The sequence below is a fragment of the Conger conger genome, chromosome 1 (genome assembly GCF_963514075.1).
Source record: "Conger conger chromosome 1, fConCon1.1, whole genome shotgun sequence".
Classification (NCBI taxonomy): Eukaryota; Metazoa; Chordata; class Actinopteri; order Anguilliformes; family Congridae; genus Conger; species Conger conger.
Window position 1 is genome coordinate 12,696,136 of NC_083760.1, and position 17,793 is coordinate 12,713,928.

At 44.7% G+C, this 17,793-nt stretch overlaps 1 protein-coding gene across 7 annotated transcripts in view; it reads left to right on the forward strand.

The window, feature by feature from the left end:
• The window catches only part of cdin1 (CDAN1 interacting nuclease 1), a 66,894-nt gene that overhangs the window by 22,242 nt on the left and 26,859 nt on the right, over positions 1 to 17,793 (forward strand). For all 7 annotated transcript variants that reach the window (XM_061218374.1, XM_061218344.1, XM_061218364.1 and 4 more), the window contains 5 exons: positions 6,774 to 6,853; positions 7,365 to 7,414; positions 9,579 to 9,646; positions 11,216 to 11,281; positions 13,735 to 13,840. In XM_061218374.1, coding sequence (XP_061074358.1) covers positions 6,774 to 6,853; positions 7,365 to 7,414; positions 9,579 to 9,646; positions 11,216 to 11,281; positions 13,735 to 13,840 — 370 coding nt within the window. The remainder of the gene's footprint in view (positions 1 to 6,773; positions 6,854 to 7,364; positions 7,415 to 9,578; positions 9,647 to 11,215; positions 11,282 to 13,734; positions 13,841 to 17,793) is intronic.

Consider the following 17,793-nt stretch of genomic DNA (forward strand, 5'->3'; position numbering starts at 1 on the left):
TTAATTTATGTTTTAAGTCCAAATGACAAACCTTTTTTTATGATCAGAAATAGTTTTTTATTGAAATGATGACATACAAATACAAAATGTATGAAGAACAGATTTGGCAAATGTGTCTAGTTTGGTGTGTTGTTTCTACACACCAGTACACAACCGTGAAGCGGTTTAGCGCAAATGATAAAACTCGATTCACTGAAGACACGAGACAAAAAGCAACAACACTGGCACTGCATTGCATTCAGAAATATCAATGCAGATGGATGTGAATGACCCCACGGCACTAAATGCACTTTATTGACAGGCACACCTTTGTTCTTGGTTTTTCTGGCACTGAAGGAGGCAATCTCTTTTACTCACTGTGGCCCACACACACACCAAATGAGAGTGAGAGAGAGGGAGCACAAGGAATGACTTTTACTGTTTGTACCGATGGCCTTTTTTTCCAGAGCCTGCCATTACATAACCGTTGTTTTAGTTGTGTTTTTGACAGATGAAAATGTGTTACTGAGTTGTATGAAACTGAGGAACTGTAATCTGTCTTCTTTGGTCAACTCTCAAGTACTGTAGCTATGTTAAGTTGAATATTTACTAGGTATCGAAATGTTGAACATAAGTTTCCGGTTTATGTAAGCACACAGTCTACTTGAATAACCGCAGTTCTTCCTCAAACACAACACTTGACCGCACAACACAACACTTATGGATATATACACTCAGTGAGCTCTTTATTAGGTATTTATTAGACTTATGCTGCTGTAGCCTATCCACGACACGTTATGTGTTCAGAGAAGATCTTCTGCATACCACTGTTGTAATATGTGGGTATTTGCGTTACTATCACTATCACCTGTCAGATTTGACCAGTCTGGCCCTCCTCCTCTGACCTCTCTCATTAACAATGCGTTTCTGCCCGCAGAACTGCTGCTCACTGGATGTTTTTTGTTCGGCACCAACAATCATTCCATGGTCGAAGTCACTCAGATCGCATTTATTCCTCAGTCTGACATTTGGTCTGCAAAACAGCTGAACGTCTTGACCGACATGTTGACCATTAGTTGCTTCCACATGATTGGCTGATTAGATATTTGCATTAACAAGCTAATGTAACTAGAGTGATGTTTACCCATGGCCATACTGTACGTGTGTAAATTATGTTATGACAGTTGTCACTGGAGACTATACTATCCTGTGACTTTGTAATTAATGGGAATTAAAGTATAATTGGAAGTTATTTGCACAATTTTGAAGTACTTTCAATATCCTTAATAATTCTCTGAATATATGAATAATTAATATTCCCAGAATTCCTAGTTAAACCAAAATAAAACCACCGTGTGTGACAGTAAATGGAATAAATTTAGCTGTGGGGAAAAACAGGAGGATGAGCCAGGCTGTGTGTTCTCCAGTGGCAGACATAACATAAGGCAGCGTGCTCTTTTAAAGCCTCTTCACAATTTTCTTTTTTTTAATCAGACAATGGTAATTTCCCATTTTAAACGAATGAACTTTTTGCTGTGTGCATGCTCTGCTCATAGCCTTTTGCACGTTGGTGTCCAGGCACATAAATATATGGGGATGCTTTCCATAATTACTGTGTACTATACGGCGTTTTCTTGATGCTTCACCGTGAGGCCATTTTGTATGGGTATTACACAGACAGTCTGCACGGAGCACATTCCATCCCTGGTCTGTGCACAGCGCCTTTAATTGCGCTGCATTTATTACAGCGACTCCATTTAGCATACACAAGATGGACTATCCCTTCATCTCTCATCCGGAGCTGTGGCGGTCCAGCAGGGTTAGCGCGACGCGCGGCTCTCTCGACCGGCGAGAGTGACTTTTATTTTGACACGCCGTACCCGCCCCCCCACCCCCTCGGCGGTGACCCCTCTGGCCTTTTGGCAATGAAATTCGGCGCACATGGCTCCGCAGTGAAATCATCAAATCTCCCTGTGTGTATATTAGAGTTTTGTAATGTGTTTCCATTATGAAACAATGCTAGGATAATTGTCTTTGGTGGCAATTAGCTAACAGGTTTGCTCAGTGCTATTGGCAGGGGCATCCATCATCTGCACCCGGACTGCAGGCTTTTTCTTCTGTGTCCTGAGCAGACTGCGGGGATCAATAGATTTCTATATAAGGGACATTGCCCTGGACTGCAGGGCCTGCCTGGCTTCACCCACCACTGTCTTTTTATTCCCCTTCTTCCCTCCGCGTTTAAGAGACACGGCAACGGTGCCTTAGGGACCGTGGAATATATGTACAATCACTTTGACTGGATCAATGTGCGCTTTTAAATTGTTTTTCTCTTCTCTTTTTTAAGCCTCTTCGCCGGTCCCAGCGCTAAATGGCGAGATGGAGGCCGTTTTGGAGATTTATGTAAATAAATGGACGCATTAAAAGCGCTTCCGTCGTGTTTCGGATGCGGTACGCTCATCCGTAATGCTTTTCCGCGTGGCCGGATCGGGGAGGGGGAGGGGCGAACGTTCAGCCGCCCGTTTGGTCTGAGAACGTCACTTCAAAGCTGCTTTTGCTTATTATTGATTTCTTTTGTGTCATTGGAGTTTCATCATTTCCTTACCTTTTTTTGATGTTACAAACAATCTCATTTTTTTGTTAAATGTTATTTGGGTCAAATTCTCGGAGAATTCCGATAGTACTTTTTGAAAACAAAAAAAACAAAACAAAAAGTTGAAAGGTTAACCTGAGTATGTTATGTATGCTCAGTCAGTGCAGCTTGAAATGAGTTGAGTTGAAAGTAAATGTGAATCCAGTTGTACTGTTGGCCAGATGACATGATGTGATTGGAGAAACTGGAGTCGCTGCTGTTGTATTTACTGGAGCAGCCCCTAACATCTTTAAAGGTGCACACGGAATGATGCTCCTACATAAATGATGATTGTGATTTTCTTCAATTTGTGCAAAAATCAATAAAATCAGTATGTCATTGCACAAGAACGCAGACATACTTATTTCCTTCCTCTGGCCTTGTCCATTGTGGTGAGAAGTGTCGCTGGAATATCGGGCCCGAAGTGCCCCCTGGTCAAGGTCCTTCCTGTCTCCATTAGAGAGGGACACTAAGGAAGTCTTCTCAACCTCTGTGTCTCTCACACCCTCTGCTCGTCCCCTGTGTGAATCCATGAGCCGCAGATTTAGATACAGCGTTTCTGAAGAGCGCTTTGACCTTTTTCATTTTCCCAAGGCCTAGCACGAGATTAGATCCTTGCTTCATATTTTCTAATAATGATTGGGGCCTCCGAAAGATTTATTGTTGTCTTTAGTAACCAGAGATACGTGGGTAGTGCAATGCACCCGAGGTCCAATGGCTAAACCCTTTGTCAGAATATTGCTGAAAAAATAATTTTGCTTCATGAATTGATGGAATCCATGGTGTCCTTCTTTTTTTTTTTACCTGGTTGAATTCGCTCCGTCGTGGCTTTCAGGAGGACGTCGTCCAGACAAGCCCCCTCGTGGCTTATCGGTTTGCGTCCCTGCATCTGTGTGAGAGGCAGCGCGTTTCCTCTGCACAATGGCGGACTGGAGGAGGAGAGGAGGCTGAAGTGGAGCCTTTTTGTTTTTGAATAATGAGACGAGGGGCCCTTCATTAGCGGGCGGCTGGGGGGGGCGGGCTAAATGGGCAGGGGGAAAATGGCGAGGTAAGCAGCCCTGCCTTACCTCACTTGACAAGTATACTAATTACTCTTCTTCTGTGGTGGAGCTGAAGGCTCGTCGGCCGCGGAGTAACGATTTGACCCGCGCGCGCGGCCGTCTGGCGGGACCGGGGCTCGTGGCGGGGCCGGGGAGGATCAGTTCTGCCCCAGTAACCCTTCCGAGACCCGGGCCTCGCCAGAACCAGAGCCTCCACCACCGGCGCCACCCGCCTCCCACAGCCACGCTGGGGAAAAGGCAAAATCACTACTTTTTATATTTAGTGGGAAGATAAATTTAAAAGGAGTAAATTGGAAAATCAAATGAGGGCTTTAGCAGCCGCAGAGATTTGCGGAGCTGTCTGCCGCTGTTTGAAAGGGCCATCCATCATGTCCTACAAGTAGTCAATTCCTCTAGTATCTGTAAATGTTTTCAGATATTAGCCAATTTATATGCTCCGAGATTCATCACGGAAAATCAGCTTTAGCGCCGTGCATTATCTGGTCTCGTCTCTCCTCCGCACGATGAAGTTTGATGTACGAGCGCCTTCGCAGCTCAATGAGTTGTGCACGGGGAGAAGGGGAGGGGGGGGGGAGAAAGTACGTTTTTAATTAATAAACAAACTTGCTGAGGAGCTCATCAGTGTCAGGGGCAATAACGATTGTCATCCGTTATTGTTTATTACGTTCCTCCCTCAACAAATGTTGCTTTCTAATGAGCTTTCTGTCCCATTTTTTCATTTAGATAATGACTTTTTCACCCTGCTGCAAAAGGGGGGGAAAATAAGAAATCCCAAGAACGCCGGGCACGTTTTTATTTTATTTTATTTTATTTGTTTGGTTTTTTTTTTGGGCTCTCACCTTTTTAACGCAGCGCGTATAAATACGGCGTTTGTATTTCCTCTCCTTAAGACAAAGAGCAATTTGTGTTTGGTCTCGATATCGAGCGAGCGTCCGTGCTATTACTGCGCCCCCTCCTCTGCTGCTCTTAGATAAGGATACCTCTGGTCAAAATTTATGCCAACGCCAGACAATTATAATAAATTTGGCTTATATTTACAGCATTGTGCGGTGTTAAACTGCGATACGGCCTGCGGGGGATTACTGTCTTTAATAAATGTATGCTGATGCTAGGGGGCTGCGGTGATGCGGCGATGTTGGCCCTGTTGTTATTTACTGCTGTGTTTGCGCACCGCGGCCCATCCCCGGCTGCAAATGGCATTACGGCTGTGATGAATGAGCATTAGGGTAAACTCATTTTAAAGCCGCCTGATTTATTAGCGGCCGGCGCCTCCATTTTCATCAGGTCAATGCTTTACTGAAACGTCACAATGTCAGCGCCAAGGTCAACCGCCGCCATTTTAACGCCGGGTTCCCCCCACCGGGGAAAAAAAAAATATATAGGAGGATGATGTTAAAATTGTGTTTGTAAATACAAATGCACGCATGCGTTCGGTTTGTGTGTGCAGACCCGTGTGTGTGTGTGTGTATATTTACACACAACAAATGTATAAATACACACACTATATATACATATAATAATATGTGTATATATATTTCTATATAAATGCTTGCCTACATGCACACAAGGATGTATTAATTTGTCTGCATTATGTATCGCTCCTTGGTGACTTTATATTTGGTGTAACGCTAAAATACATTTATACAATATGTGTTTGTGCGGACAACCGAGATGCAGTGGTGGTCAACCTCCAATTATGGGCCCTAGTAAGACAAGAGCTTTAATGGTGGCTGTTTGCCTTCTGGGAGGTTTATTACAAGCCACTGTTTTGCAGAAGCAGCGTCAAATCTATAAAACTACCATTAGGAGAAAAAAATCAATCAAAATGCCATTAAAGTGGAATAAGTTGCCAATATTGCTGATGTGGTTGCGGGTCCTTTGATTTTCCTTCAGATTATTAGGCAGAGTCGAGTAGTGACTTTGTTAAGGGAAACGAGTGTTGTTCAGGAGTAATATGTCTCCTGGCTTCATAAAGTTTGCTGCCTCATATTTCCCGGTTTATTGATTATCTATTATCATTTGTCATGAGGTGTCCTAACTCAAGGGGAAAATATAACCCTCTTTCTTCACGGCGGCGCGGGGAGAGAGAGAGAGGTATAGATCTGCGTGCGAAGGTACCAATCTGGGAGAAAAATGAGCAAAGGAATAAACCTGGCGAGTGTGCCTCCCAGCTCCGAGGAGAAGAAAGAGAAGGAGAGGAGAGGACTGCTGACTGTGCTTTGTTCCCCGTCTCCCCCTCTCTCATTTCCTCATTTAGCACCGGTAAGAATAGACGAGGGATCACAGGGCCATGTTTGTTATATCTCTGCCAGCGGTTTGATATCAGACCTGAGAGGGGGAGAGCAGGCCCGAGCATTTTATATGTTTTAACAAGGATCTTGTCATAATAAAGCTCTCCGTTTAATAGAAGCTAATGTAGTTCTGTAAGGCAGCAGCTCTCAATGTGTGTGTGTGTGTGTTTTCTTTTAAAGACGAAGAGGATCACTGGCCTTAAAGTGGAGCTTGTGCCCCAGAATGTGATTTTTTACCTCTCTGTTTTAAACCCTGAAGTTTGGCTCCTCGCAGAGGTTTATTGTGGTGTATTCATACGTGTTTTTGGCTGTTTGGGTACTGTAATGATTAAAATATGAATGGGAACATTCGGTTGCACAATCATTAAAATGATGCACTTTGGTCGTTTTTGGTAGAGTCTTGACCGTTTTGTTGCACAGTGACTCTGACTCTGAAAAGCGATGTGAAAAATTGTGTTGTGGCTGCATTGGGGGATTAGCCTACATGAATGGTTCACTAGTTTATAAAATCTTAGTGCAGATGTATTTGCATTTTAGAGCAAGGATATTGCACAGGAGACGCACGCACTCTTGTGAAGAAAAGTCTCACTGAATTTGGAACTGTAATGTAAAATTTAAAGTCCTTTTTGTGTCGAACGGAATGCGATCTCGAGGGGTACATTTTTGGGGTCCCATTCTCACAAAATGTTGATGGGTTGATGGTTTTTAAATTAAGCACCTTCTGTGTACGTAAACTGACATGAAGTCAGGACTGTGTGCTACAAGTCATATGGTGTTGGAAAATAATTTAGTCTTTTCTTCCCCCTCTTTCAGCCACCAAACCACTCATAAACAGCATGCTGCGGGACCCGTCTTTAATTTCTGACCACCATCTTGCAAACCATGTCTACCAGGTATTTGAACCCGTTTGCCTCTTTGCTGGTAGTTTTGGAACATTACACAAAATGAGAGAACATGATAGCTTTGATCATGAGTGTTTTTTCTTCTTTGTGCTTTTATTAAATACTTTTAAAATCTGACTGAAAATAGATAATTTCTTGTACATAACGTGATACTTTGGCATGTTACAATCTATATTTAAAAAAAATAAAGACAAATACAATGACCCTTCTTGATGGTTTCATTATTCACTGCTGCGCTATAAAGGGGTGTAATTTGTGTTTAGTGAGTTGAACTAAAGCAATCCTCCTTGGTTTCATGGCATACTGAATATGTATTTGGCTTGTATCCATTCACTGATGACATGATAAGGTACAGTCAGACATGACAATTTGCCTCATCTTGACTTTTTCTTTTTTCTTCCTTTTCCTTTCTTCCTCCCTTCCCACCCCTACCTAATGGATGGGTGGGCTTCCCTCCTTCCCCTCCTTCCCCCTCTGTGTAATATTTCTTCCCCTCTTTCAGTGCACAGTAAATGACTGCTGTTATGGACCGTTGGTAGACTGCATCAAACAGTATCCTTTCCCATAAAATTTTAAGCCTGGAGTTGACGAGAAGCTGTTGAAGGGATGAGCAGTGCCTGGCTTCGGCTGACATAAAGGTTCTGCTTCAGGAAGGGCGTTTCATCACCGAGCCGCTCTTCCTCGCCACATCACCGGGGCAGGAGGTGTGCAGCGGAGGCCCGAGATCCGTCTGCGTTTCCACCCTCGCCCCACCGAATCCCTGCCTGATGTCAGAGAAACCGCGTTTGCCTTCAGCGGTTTGGACTGAACCGAGCGTTCCTTGGTTTCATGGCACGCTGAATATGTACTTGGCTTGTATCCATTGACTGATGACGTTATGAGGTTACAGTCAGACATGGCAATGTACTTCATTCGTTCATCGCCAACTGTCCGATTACTTTTGATCTCCTGAAACGGGTGGACTTTGGATAAAGAGGGATGTAATTCCTCTACTGGTCACCAAAAATTCATTTGATTACCCTCAAATTAAAGGTGACAGTCTGACTTCATTTTCATTATTTATTTTAAAATCTTATGTGCTGGAGTACCACTGTCCAAATACTGCACTGTATATTTGATATTTTCATGCATTTAAATCCAAATTTTCTGTGAATTATGTTCAGTTTCATACACTAAAATTTGGTTAAGTTTGGGTGGCATGAGAAGTTCTCATACTAATTTGACTCCATAACAATAAGATATACCATTCTTTTTATGAACGATGTCTGATTTGTTGAAGCACAGTGCTGTAATGCCCAGAGACCATCGAAAGCCCCAGCGGCTGATTTCATGTAGTCTAGTGTGCGAAATGTAGTATCAGAGCACAGCCTCTTCCCGTAGTGGGTCCTGCTTTTCCGTTCCCTCCTGCCGTGGTGGGCTCTGTGGTACGGCCGTCTCGGGGAATTATCAGCACGTTGGCGAGTTCTGGACCTGTCAGGCAGCGTGAAATACGCCCTTCCGTCCGGTGCGATGGCGTAGCCGGGGCGGTCACGGGAGCGGGAGACGGGCAGTCATGGCCTGTCAATGCCAGCTCGTCACCATGGCGCTCTCTCGCTGGGCGCCGCGGAAACGGACAGCTGGGGACCGGGCCGGGCTGGGGGGGCGCGGGGGGGGGGTCCACTGTCCCTGCCCGGCCAAGCCTATCCCACCCTGCCCCTCTCTTCATTTAGGCTCTTTAGTCCCACACATCCTTTCCCCTGTGGAGTTAGCACACTGCACACACAACCCCTCCCCATGTACCTTTTCAGGCTGCACCTTAGTCCTCCCCCCTGATTTGCCATTTCAAGGCACATTATTTTGTGTTTGTTTATGTTTTTATTTTATAGTAGTTTTAGTTACTTTAGTATAAAGTATGTAGAGTATAAACTCCAGAGGCTGTAATTGGTTGCCACTGTGGCAAAGTACTATACAGAAATCAGTTTGTTTCCCTTCAGTACAGTATGTGGTTTTGTCCTCCATTTGGAGCAGGGAATTACAGTTCTTGCAAGATATAAATTCTACAATTGTTTAACTACAAATACCCCTCAAAGCCAATATAATGCAACAGTATAGTCCTTCATATGTACACAGCACTTTAGTAAACATGTGCACAAATAATAGTTTCTATGCAGTCATGCTGAATTGGAACTTTCTGCCACACTCTTTGTGTTACCACAGCAACCTTGCTCAGCAGCCTGGTGGTTTCCATAGCAACCTTTTCCACAGGTAAAATGTCCCTTCTGTAGGATTCCCGGAAAGTGATTTGGAGGTAAAAAGCTAGAGAGTTTTTTAAGTTTTTTAAAACAAGTAATATTTTTTATTATTTGGACAAAATTGGGTAAAATTGATAATACGCATGTGTCTGTGCGTGTTGGGGTGGGCTATAATGTTCCAAATTAAGGCATTGAAAAATTAATACAATAACCCAATGAGTCATGCTTTGGGCTCTTGTATTTGGCCCTTATGTGAATAAACATTATGCACAAGGTTTATGCATTGTTCTACTTAGCTTTGCTGTGGTAGAATTGGTTCGTTTATGTGCATGAAATCTGTTCTTATGTTGAAATTTGAAAATGACATGGTCCTGGATGCTGTTCACTTTCTGTTGATAAGGGTGTCCCATTGATTTGGTCGAAAAGCTGAAACCGTTTGAGTGCATTCCTGAGCACTGTGAATATCCTTAACTGTGGTCTTTCAGTGCCATTGGCCAGGAGCATGAGATCCTTCTCCGTGACAAGCTGAGGGAGAGAAACCTGTCCTTTTTAGGTAAGCGTTCACCTTGGACCCCTCCCGCTCTTCAGCTCAAAGTTATGGAAAAGGGGAAAATGTATTACAGACCATCACAGAGTGCAAAGGGCCAGGAGATGATTGATGTAGACTGTGTTATCTCTCATTGATTTACAAACAAACAGGAACTCTGTTATCTAATACCCTGCGATGTTTCATTTATGCGCTAGCCTCCCATGAATATTTTATGGGGTAAGAGGTTCAGAAATGGCCAGCGGTACCTGTATAGCGTTACCTTTTGATGTTCTTAGAATTGGCTCTTCACCTTTGCGCTGCTGAGATTTGTAAAAGGATAGTGCCTATCGGTGAAAAAAGAATTGGATATTTTTAATTGCGTTTATTAAAATTCCGGCCGAGTGGGTTTTTCATTTCAGCACTTCTGTGCACCGTCGCCCCGTTCGAAAGGGGAGAAGCGTGCAAAAAAAATAAAATAATAATCGCTATTTCATAGCTATCGGGGTTTTGGAAGGCGTTCGCCGGGGCGTCGTTTCGCGTTTTTTCGTTTTGTCATTGCATTGGCTGGAGAAGGCGGGTCAAGGTGTTGAGTGCTCAGGTGTGAAATTGTAGGACAGAAATCCGCCCCCACACACCCCCCCCTCGCTGTCCCCGTGCCCTCGGTCGCATGCAGAATCAGTCCTTATGTCATTAAGAAGATGTGGTTTATTTGGGCCCGCAGTGCTGACCTTTTCTCCCTGCCGCCGTGGAGGAGTGTTCTAAAACTGTCAGACTTTTTTGCACACAGGCCGTGAAGCCGGTGTCCCCGGTTGATAAATGGATTGGAAATAAGCTCCCCAACAGTGGGAACGGGCCATTAATTTTAATCAAAGGTGATGTAAAAAGGCGATCGGAGCGGCATGACAATGTCAACAGCCCGGTAGGTGTTAAGAGAGACCACACGGCCGCGGCGTGGCCGGCCCAGGACCCGGCCCCTCTCCCCGAGCCCCATTAGTCGAGCTTGGCTGAAGACGGAGAGGCAGGCCCGGAATTGAATGACCTGGTCAGCCTGAAATTTAATGGAGAAATCAGGTGTTCCGCAGATAATGGCGGAGCCGCGCCAGGAGTCAAGGACAATGGCTGAGGCCCCGCTCGAGCGGGGTCACGCTTTGAGCCGCCGTAATGCCAGCCCTGTCCTTTCCTTTTTTTTTTATGAAGCCCCGCCAACTGTAAGTAGAGTAGAGCAAGCTTGAACTTTATGGATTTTTTTTGTGTTGTGACAGCGAATCTGTGACAAATGTAATGTTTGGAGCCTTTTTTTCCGCTTTTATGCAGCGTCGAGGAGCCGGGGCTATAATCGACGCCGCCGCGTCCGTCACCTTTGACCTCGCTGTGATGTCGAAACCTATATATTGATCGTTTACCTTTAAGGTTGCAAGCGGTGCGTGTGGATGTTGTGTGTTTTTTTTAATTGAAAGATGTTGTGTAACAATGTTTTATGTTACGCGTGTGTGTTTGTGTGTATGTGTGTGTGTATGTTTTGAATTATACGTAATTACATGTTTTGTAGTTGTACAGTGTGTCACTTGAAAAATGAAATATTCTTCCTTTCAGATGAAAATCAACTCCGGGCTAAGGGCTATGACAAGACTCCAGACATCATCCTGGAGGTGCCAATAGGTTAGCCAGATTTCATTTTGTAGTCCTTGTGCTTCAAGAGGGTGCTCTTTTCTCCTGTAGAGGGTACTTGGAAACGGTGTATAATATTTCAACGTGCTACAAAGCTTTTAGCTAAGTGCTAGAAAGAAAAATCTATAGATCTACTAATTCAGAGTTCAGTGTTTCCTTTTTCTGCCTAACAAACATTTTATACCCATTAAACAGAAGTTAAGTAAGGCCAATCCTAATAAGTCGCATTCATTTTTGGGATTAATGTAGCTAATATAGGCTTGCACAATTAAAAACGAAAACAACAGCAATTTATTTAAGCAATTTTGTTTCTGTAACCAAATTAAATACAATTTAAATGTCAGACTATGTACAAAAGTATGTGTAACTACTGATAATTAAAGAGGTCGGCTGAGTTCAGTTCCAGTTAGTTCAGGGTTATTTTTTCTGTACACATCAAATTCTGCCTGCTGTTCCATAATATGTTGTATTAATTGGCTTTGTGTAGAAATGTGTATAGAGAGATTTTCTAGATAGAACTTCTAAAGGCACCACTTAAAAGTTGCCTCCTTTCCCCATAGTGCTTAATATACCACTGTCGTCAAGTAACAGAAATTTTTTAAATGATGTTCCCTCCTTTCAGCATATTGAAATAATTTCAGCACAGTTGAGGTAATGTTTTTCTTTAGATCTCATTCTTTAGATCTCATTGTCTTTATTGTATTTTAATTGGCTTCATAACAGAGAGAAGTGTTGAAGTAACTTCAAAATACTATGAATTACCAATGATTGATTTTTCCATTGTGCTGTAGTGCCTAGCACGCATTCATCAGTGCTAAAACTTTTGGCCATTTGTTTTTCATTTTCAGTGACCTTCTGAAATGTAACTATCGTAGATTATCAGAGAGTTAATTAATAAAAGAAAAAAGAAAAATAAGTTATTTCATAGCTTGAGATCTACATAAGGCTATTTTTGGATATATTTCTGTGCTTGCAAACTTATTGGGACAGTGATGCAATTTTTGTTGTTTTGGCTGTGTTCTTCAACACATTGAATTTGAAATAAAACAATGAATATGAGCTTAAAATGTAGACTTTTTTTGGGATATTTACACCCATATCGGCTGATGCTTGAAGCCCCTTTTATACATGTTCCCCTCCATTTTCTGGGAACAAAATGTAATTGGACATATAAGAAGTCCTTTGCATTTAATGACGATGTCATATCTGTGACACAGAGACATGACCAGACGGCAGGTTTTTTTTCCTGCTGATAGTTCTGGCAGGCCCGTACAGCAGCCATCTTAAGTTCCTGTTTGCTTCTGAGGCTTTTTTCCTTCAGTCTTATCTTCAGCAAGCGAAATGTATCTTCAGTTGGATTCTGGACAGGTGATTGACTTGGCAAGTCAAGAACATACCAATATTTGGCCATGAAAAACTCCTGATTTCTTCAGCAGTTTGGGGTCATTGTCCTGCTGCAAGGCGAAGCGCCGTCCAATGAATTTTGAGCCATTTAGTTGGATCAGAGCAGATCTTTCTGTACTCTTCAGAATTAATCTTGCTGCCTTTGTCAGAAGTCACATCATCAGTGAGAACAAGCCAGTTTCAGTGGCAGCCATACATGCCCAAGTCATAACACTGCCTTCTCCATGTTTCACAGATGAGCGGGGGTTGCTTTGGCTTGTGAGCAGTTGTTTTCTTTCTCAGCACTTTCCCACACTTTCCTGTGCATGAGCTAATGGCGGAAGGTCACACAGCCTGTGAAGAAAACAGCTGAGCCGTCAATTGTCCTATTACTTTTGCTCTCCTAAAATAGGGTTTCTGCTGTACTGTATGTGTGAAAAGGGCTGTAATTCACTCTCAGTATGGATGTAAATGCTCTCATATTAAAGGTGACAGTCTGCACCTTTACCTCATAGTTTTTCTTTTTCATTTAAAATCCCGTGGCCTTTTTTCAACAAAAATGGTGTCAATGTACCAATACTTTTGCATTTAACTCTATACTTACTCAATATGACCACCAACTCTGTTTTAACTACAACCCATCATCGAACACATGTTACTTTAACAGAAAGCAGATTTGCGAATTTGGTAAAAAAATCACAAGCTAACATTTTCTATTTGAGAGAAAAAAAACACCTAAGACAGTGCAGTAATAGTGTCCTTTGTCTCCAAATGTATTTTTCATTCTAGATTAAGTGCTTCTAATTTATTAAGTGTGAAAATGGCAAATGTATTACCTTAAAATAGGTTTTCTGATGAAAGATTAATTGATTCCTTCACTTCGCAGAAGCCTTTCTCTGACCTCATCAAAAGGGGGACTTTGAAAATAATGATACTCCTCCTTTCTACTTTCGTCTGATACCTGTAATCTTAAGGTGCTGTGTCAGGCAGGACGGTGTCGTAACTTCAGAGAGCTGCAATCATCCTCCTGTCCTCTTGCTTTTTATTTTCAAAAAAACCAGCTGTTGAGGGCCACATCGTTCACTGGATTGAGAGCAAGGCGTCCTTCGGGGACGAATGCAGCCACCGCACCTACCTGAACGAGCAGTTCTGGAGTTACTGGAACAGGTAGGCCTCACTCCCAGATCATAGGCCCATCCACTTCCCCCAGGCCGTGCCTATATATACACCCTGCGCTATGTTCTCCTCTCCATCCTGTCCTGGCCTTCTAGGCCCTGGTGACGCATGAGAACCGAGAGGCAGTGGTGAACGGTAGTGTTATTTTTGGGGTTTTTCCTGATGCACACATATATTGTTTGGGAAGGGAAACGGGTGATTAATTTGGTACATCTGCTGTCGTGAGAATTCCTGGAGCGAGGCGGGGTGTGAGACCCAGCTGAGAGCCGTGGGTCGGGCGCCCAGCCGGCCTCCTTCAGGGGAAAGCCTGGCTGCCGCAGAGGAAAGAAAGCCTTCGCCTTTCTCATTGTCTCAGAAACGCATTCACATGAGCGCCAGCACACAGCTCGCACCTGAAGACCCCTCTTAGAAAGGTCAGTTTCAGTGTGAGCATGGGCGTGTGGAGTTCCACTTACAGTAGGCTCAAAGCCCAGTAACGGTCTGACTAATCACGTCTGTCGTAAGCAAGCGCTCGAGTCCGCACCCTCTCAGGAACCGCACGCACCGTTCCGTTGTGACTCATCACCTTGTGTGATGTCACAGCTCGGTAAGGCTAGGCCAGGCTGCTGACTCAGTGTAGCACTCCTCCAGCTGATGTTAAAACTCTGTGGGGATGAACTATGGGCACAGGGGTGTCGTGGATACGGGTGCCATGGAGACCTCACCTGAGTGGTGTACAAAGAAGGTGTGTTCGCAGGAAGTATGTGTTGAGGGTGGAGTGGGGGCGGAACAGGGAGGACACTCTTACCTTCCACGTCCACGGCACCTCAACGCACCTAACAGAAAGGCTCTGTTCCCTCCTTTAGTGCCCTGGTAGGCTGACATATGGTGACACACAATGGCGCTGGAATGGTTTGACCATTGAACCCTGTCCAGGGATTTTCGGGTCGGGTCTATGTTGCAGCCCAGTTTTCTGTTTTCTGGTCACAGTCCTGATGGCAAGTTTGGATAAAATGGAAGGACAGGAAGCAGAGTGAATCCACTCCTTTGCTTCAGCCAGTCATTTTCAGCGGGTACATTTCCACCTGTGCAGTGCTCTGATGAAAACCCCATTGGGGGAGGCTTACAAGTTTACTCTGATGTCATTCAAAGACAGGTCTAAGCCCATGAAGACTGGTCTCTTTAGTACTGAGAAATGCAGTAAACATTGAGCCATATTCACAAACGCCATATATTCTCTCTGGGGTAGTTTGAGTTGGAAATGAAATGCGCTTAAAAGAAATATGCACGTTGTCTGATATCCTAGAAACCTTCCGAATTAAAGAAAATAAACATTTGAATACGATGTGGTGGTCTTGGAAGGTAAAAGTTTTTGGTATTGCTCATTAAAATCCTAATGTGTCTCTGGAAGGAATAGTCGCTCAAGTCGTTCACCAGATAATGTTGGCTCGCAGGCGAGAACATTCCTAGACCGTGAAGAATGTTGTGCGCGGAGAAATATCGCTTCGTTGAAAGCCGTCTCAGTCAGAAATCACAACCATTTGTGTATATATTTTCGAGAGCGTCCGCCCTTCTCACGGTGTCGTCCGCCATAGACCTCTCAAGATGTGCGGCCTGGTGCCAGCGCTTGGGACGGAGGTTTGCTTATTCGCGCCGATTGTCTGTTGTGAAAACGGCGTCGCGTCTCGACAGACGTCCCGCGGCCCCTTCCTCTTCAGCCTTTCCGGAATCTTCCTCATTGACATTCGACGAGCGGCACGGGGTCCCGCTTCACGATAAGAGCTGACAGCGTAGATTCCCGTCGTGCTCGCCGAAGGCTTGGTCAGATGAACTCCGCCATGTCAAAAAAATGTCAACCCCTTCAGACCCTACCTTTCAGAAGTCCCTTGTAATTTTTAATTGACATTTACGTCTGACATTTGGAAGGCGCTCTCCCATTGTTGGGGCCGTATCGTCGTCTCAACGGTCGGGCCCGCCCATGCACTTAGGGGGCTGGCTACGGCGTCTGCGGCAGGGAGGAGATGACATCATCGTCCTTTCTCCTCTCTTTAGCCGGCTAATTTCACCTGATGTGTCCTAGAGGCCAACGGTCTTTGTGTTCTGTCCGTACCCTCATTCATACACTTTTTCTTTTCTTTTTTTCCCCCCCATCTTTGAAATTCGTTTGATACATGATTTAACGTCACAACCACCCTATTTTATTAATGTGCTTCCTAATATCATTTGTTGCGATTTTTGGTTCATATGTACTGTATTTTCCAGGCTTTTAACAAAGGCCAGGAAATTGTAATAATTCTTAATTATTTTTTTCTCCCCTCAAGCTAACTCAAAAATGGTAGTCTTTTTTTTTTTTTTCACCCTAATTTTTCCTTGAAAGCCCCTACCAACAATATTCATCATCCAAACAATAGTCTTGCCAAAACGGTAACCTCATAATAAACTCTTCAGTGGAGTGAGGGGTAATGACGCTTCGCCTATGAAGACCGGGTTCAGGCCCAGTGCCTGGATATTACGCGCTGGCCTCTCCTTCCCATCAATCTCGGCTGGGAGCTTTCCAAAGCCAAGGAGCACTCTGATGGATGTGCCCGTAATTGAGTTATCCATCTCTCCAACTATCAGAATTGCATAAAAATTATTCACCTGATGCTGAATATTAATCACATAAGCCTTGTGTGTTTCTGAAAAGTGAGGAAGATTAAGGACTGGGCCTGATGAAATGCTCGCGGGCTGGGAATCTTCTCCCACAATATGCAAAAATAATTATAAATCTGCAGTCGGCACTGTGGTACCAGGCAGCTAGTACAATGCAATGCTACATGTATTATTTTGGGGTATTTTTCTCGCATTTATAACACGTATTGGCCTGCAGTTAGCCATTACAGTTAGATACATTTTCTCAACCCTGGGACAAGCCGCAATTTTGCCAACGTCTTCCTCGATGTTGTTTCGTTTGCTCCGTTTGTTCTTGTGATCCTCAGTGTTTTGAAGACAGCGTCTTGGCCTCTTTTGGCCTTCACACACATTCTCTGCCCAGAGGACTCTGTCTGTTCTCTGGTCTCAGCCAGTGGTGGAGGACGTGTCTCATTGTGTTATCTGTAAATCCTCCGCTGTGAGGACAGAGGCCAGTGAGGGATGGCAGTCTGACGGTGAGGTGGGCTGTGCTCCGATCACTGCTGCTACCTGTTACTGCTCATCCAGGGCATACTCTGGGAGGGTGGCCCAGAGCTCTCTCTCCCTCCCGCTCGTTCTTTCCCCTCTCTCTCTCTTTCTTCCCTCTCTCCCTCTGCCTCTTTTTCTTCCCCCTGTCTCTCTCTCTCTCTCTCTCTCTCTCTCTCTCTTTCTCTCTCTCTCTCACTCCCTCCCTCCCTCCCTCTCCCTCTCTCCCCCGTCTGTTCTGGTGTCAGTCCCTGGGCCTGACGTCTGGTTAGTTGTGCTCAGTGCCAGTGCTCCAGCTCAGGGCACAGCCCGACGCGTGCGTCTCTTCAGCCCCGGCCAAATCATCCGAGACGGGCTCCCCTTTTAAGAGCGGGCTCCGTTACAGGTAACGGGATATCTCCTGTGTGTGTGTCTGTTTGAGTGAGTGTGTGTGTGTGTGTGTGTGTGTTTGAGTGAGTGTGTGAGTGTGTGAGTGTGTGAGTGTGTGAGTGTTTGAGTGTCTGTGTGTGTGTCTGTGTGTGTGTGTGTGTGTCTGTGAGCTGAGCTGGGCGGGGCAGGGTGGCTCTCCCAGGCGAGGAGCCCGGGTCCCCTCATCCCCCCTGCGGTCCTGGATGGCAGTGGGCCAGCGTTCCCGCCCGGGTCCCCCTCCAGGCACGCCAGAGATCCACTAGAAACCTCGGCGCACGCGGCCACCTTCAGACTTTCAGATCGGCGTTTCTCGTCAGACCGTTAAATAACATATTCCTGGCCCGGCCGTGCCTCGGTCGCAGGCCTGAAACTGAGAAATATGGCGGCTAGCGGTTTAGTTT